This window comes from Microtus ochrogaster, chromosome 5, assembly GCF_000317375.1.
Source record: "Microtus ochrogaster isolate Prairie Vole_2 chromosome 5, MicOch1.0, whole genome shotgun sequence".
NCBI classification, from domain to species: Eukaryota; Metazoa; Chordata; class Mammalia; order Rodentia; family Cricetidae; genus Microtus; species Microtus ochrogaster.
In genome coordinates, this window is record NC_022012.1 from 31,769,488 (window position 1) to 31,772,452 (window position 2,965).

At 40.1% G+C, this 2,965-nt stretch overlaps 1 protein-coding gene across 1 annotated transcript; it reads left to right on the forward strand.

Moving 5' to 3' along the window:
• The first annotated feature begins 235 nt into the window (after nt 1-235).
• LOC101995622 (olfactory receptor 147-like) lies at nt 236-1,177 on the forward strand. Its single transcript, XM_005347465.1, has one exon. It carries the CDS (start codon nt 236-238, stop codon nt 1,175-1,177), a length of 942 nt encoding a protein of 313 aa, XP_005347522.1.
• Nucleotides 1,178-2,965: the final 1,788 nt, after the last annotated feature.

A 2,965-nucleotide genomic window follows, 5' to 3' on the forward strand; every position in this document is an offset into this window, starting at 1 on the left:
AAGGAAGAATAATCAGAGGTGCCTTGAATACTGTTCTCAAAGAAACAGTCTTCCATTTATTAGTGGTTATTTCTAAACACTAATGAAATCCAAAAAATGTTGAAAACAGAGGCCCAGAGAAGTGTGAGTTTGAATTTATTATTCAAAACTGCTTCTTAATCTTATTTTAATGGGGTACTTTTGAGAGCCTGGAATTCCTTTTTAATGTTATGATTTTTATTGTTTTCACACAGATATGACCCAGAGAATGGCCTTAGGTAATGACTCTTCTGTGAAAGAGTTTATCCTGCTGGGCTTGACACAGCAGCCAGAGCTTCAACTGCCTCTCTTCTTCCTGTTCTTGGGAATCTATGTGGTTTCCATGGTGGGGAACCTGGGCTTGATTGTTCTGATTGTTTTGAACCCTCACCTGCACACCCCCATGTACTACTTTCTCTTCAACCTTTCCTTCACAGATCTCTGTTACTCATCTGTCATCACACCCAAAATGCTGGTGAGTTTTGTGAAGCTGAACATCATCTCCTATGCAGAGTGCATGACTCAGCTTTTTTTCTTCTGCTTCCTTGTTATTGATGAATGCTACATTTTGACAGCAATGGCCTATGACAGATATGCTGCTATATGTAAGCCTCTGCTTTATCAGGTCACCATGTCCTATCAGGTTTGCCATTCGATGACATTTGGTATATACATGATGGGGTTTGTGGGTGCAATGGCCCACGTAGTTTGCATGCTGAGACTGACTTTTTGTGATGGCAACATCATCAATCACTACGTGTGTGATATGCTTCCTCTCCTGAAGCTCTCCTGTACAAGTACTGCCATCAATGAGCTTGTGGTTTTCATTGTTGTGGGTGTCAATGTAACAGTGCCCAGCCTGACTATCTTCATCTCTTACACCTTGATCCTTTCCAGCATTCTTGGCATTCGTTCTGCAGAGGGTAGGTCAAAAGCCTTCAGCACCTGTGGCTCCCATGTAATAGCTGTTTCTCTTTTCTTTGGAGCTGCAGCATTCATGTATCTTAAACCTTCTAGTGCATCTGTGGAAGGGGATAATGTATCTACCATATTCTATACCATTGTGGGGCCAATGCTGAATCCTTTCATCTACAGCATAAGAAATAAGGATGTCCACATTGCACTGAGAAAAACTTTGAAGAGAAGCATGCTTACTTAAGTAGAATCTGCACTTGTTATGGGATAATCTTAGGACATGTGATGATTACAACTAGAGTTAATACCAGAGGAACAGCTCATCGGTAGAGTATTTGCATACATGCATGGGTCCCTGGATTTGATCCACAGTGTTGAAATCCTCAAGGGCTAGAGCAATTAAAAGAACATAAAAACCCCAATGATGAGAATAGTGTAGAATTAAAATTATTTAACATTATTCAAAATTAAGTTTCTTATCAAGGAAATTTCAGAAGTAGACAGTTAAGGGTGATTTACTCATCATACTTTTAGAATAGAGTGCATAATTTATTGTATTATTTTCTAAAATCATTGTACTTTTTGTCAGTATTGAAGATTGAAGAAAACACATATTTGTGCAGCTATCTACTAGTATAGTAGCCCTAGAGTTAGAAATCACAAGGATTTAAGTACAAAGCATTGTATAATACTATACTCCAAAACAATAATCTCATGAGATATTAAACATACTTCTTTGAATATCATTGCCGTCTATGTTTTGGGGAAATAATACCCAGGCCCTATTGCATGTTAGGCAATACTCTTCTATTGATCTATATTTAAGCACAACTGTGAGAACTTTGACTATGGTCCATCTAGAAGATTATATCGGTGTGCCACTTTGATAAAAATTTCAGAAGCCTTAGAGACAGTGTCTCATTTATTCAATTAGAAATCCCCTGGAAATATTTCTAGTGGGGTTCATTTCAAAAGGTTCTCTGTTTCACAGAAGGTTCCAGCAAGGAAGGGAAATTCCTCTTTGACTCTGGTCTCTTCTCTTTAGCCTTAAGTCGGTTTGGGAAAGATCAATTGGTGATTCTGTTGTAATTCTATTGCTTAAAGACTAAAAATTGAACTATTTAGATCATTCAAGATAAAGGGAATCTATATTATATATTTGTCTCAAGGACTTGAGGGCAGGTATGTGAGTTTATGGACCTGCTATGTCTTCACTGTGAAGAATTTGACTAAGTAAATTTACTAGATATTGGCAGAGGAATTTTGTTTCGACTCAAATGAGTAATCAAATAAGCTATCTTAATTTATTAGCAATCAGTTTTTTCCCTTTAATAATTTCCACTTTCAGCCTTAGTGTCCTATGTACAATGATGAAGTTTATTGAAGTAACAAATAATTACTGAGCTTTTTTTTTATTGAAAGAAGAAAAAAGAAATTCCCGCCTCCTCCCAGCCTCCCATTTCCGTCCCCCTCCTCCCACTCTTCTCTTCATCCCCCCACTCCTCTCCCCATCCCTTTCCAGTCCGAAGAGCAGTCAGGGTTCCTTGCCCTGTGGAAAGTCCAAGGTCTTCCCCCCTCCATCCAGGTCTAGGAAGGTGAACATACATACTGCCCAGAACAAAGCCAGAACATGAAGTAGGATCAAAACCCAGTGCCATTGTCCTTGGCTTCTCATCAGCCATCATTGTCTGCCATGTTCAAAGAGTCCGGTTTTATCCCATGCTTTTTCAGTCACAGTCCAGCTGGCCTTGGTGAGCTCCCAATAGATCAGCCCCACTGTCTCAGTGGGTGGGTGCACCCCTCATGGTCCTGACTTCCTTGCTCATGTTCTCCCTCCTTCTGCTCTTCACTGGGACCTTGGGAGCTCAGTCCGATGCTCCAGTGTGGGTCTCTTTCTCTATCGCCATCCATCGCCAGATGAAGGTTCTATGATGATATGCAAGATATTCTTCAGTATGGCTATAGGATAGGGTCATTTCAGGTTCCCTATCCTCAACTGCCCAAGGAGCTAACTGGGGACATCGCTTTTATC

What these genes read in the sequence shown, in the direction of transcription:
- LOC101995622 (XM_005347465.1), top strand. Translation starts at nt 236, where the DNA reads ATGACCCAGAGAATGGCCTTAGGTAATGACTCTTCTGTGAAAGAGTTT.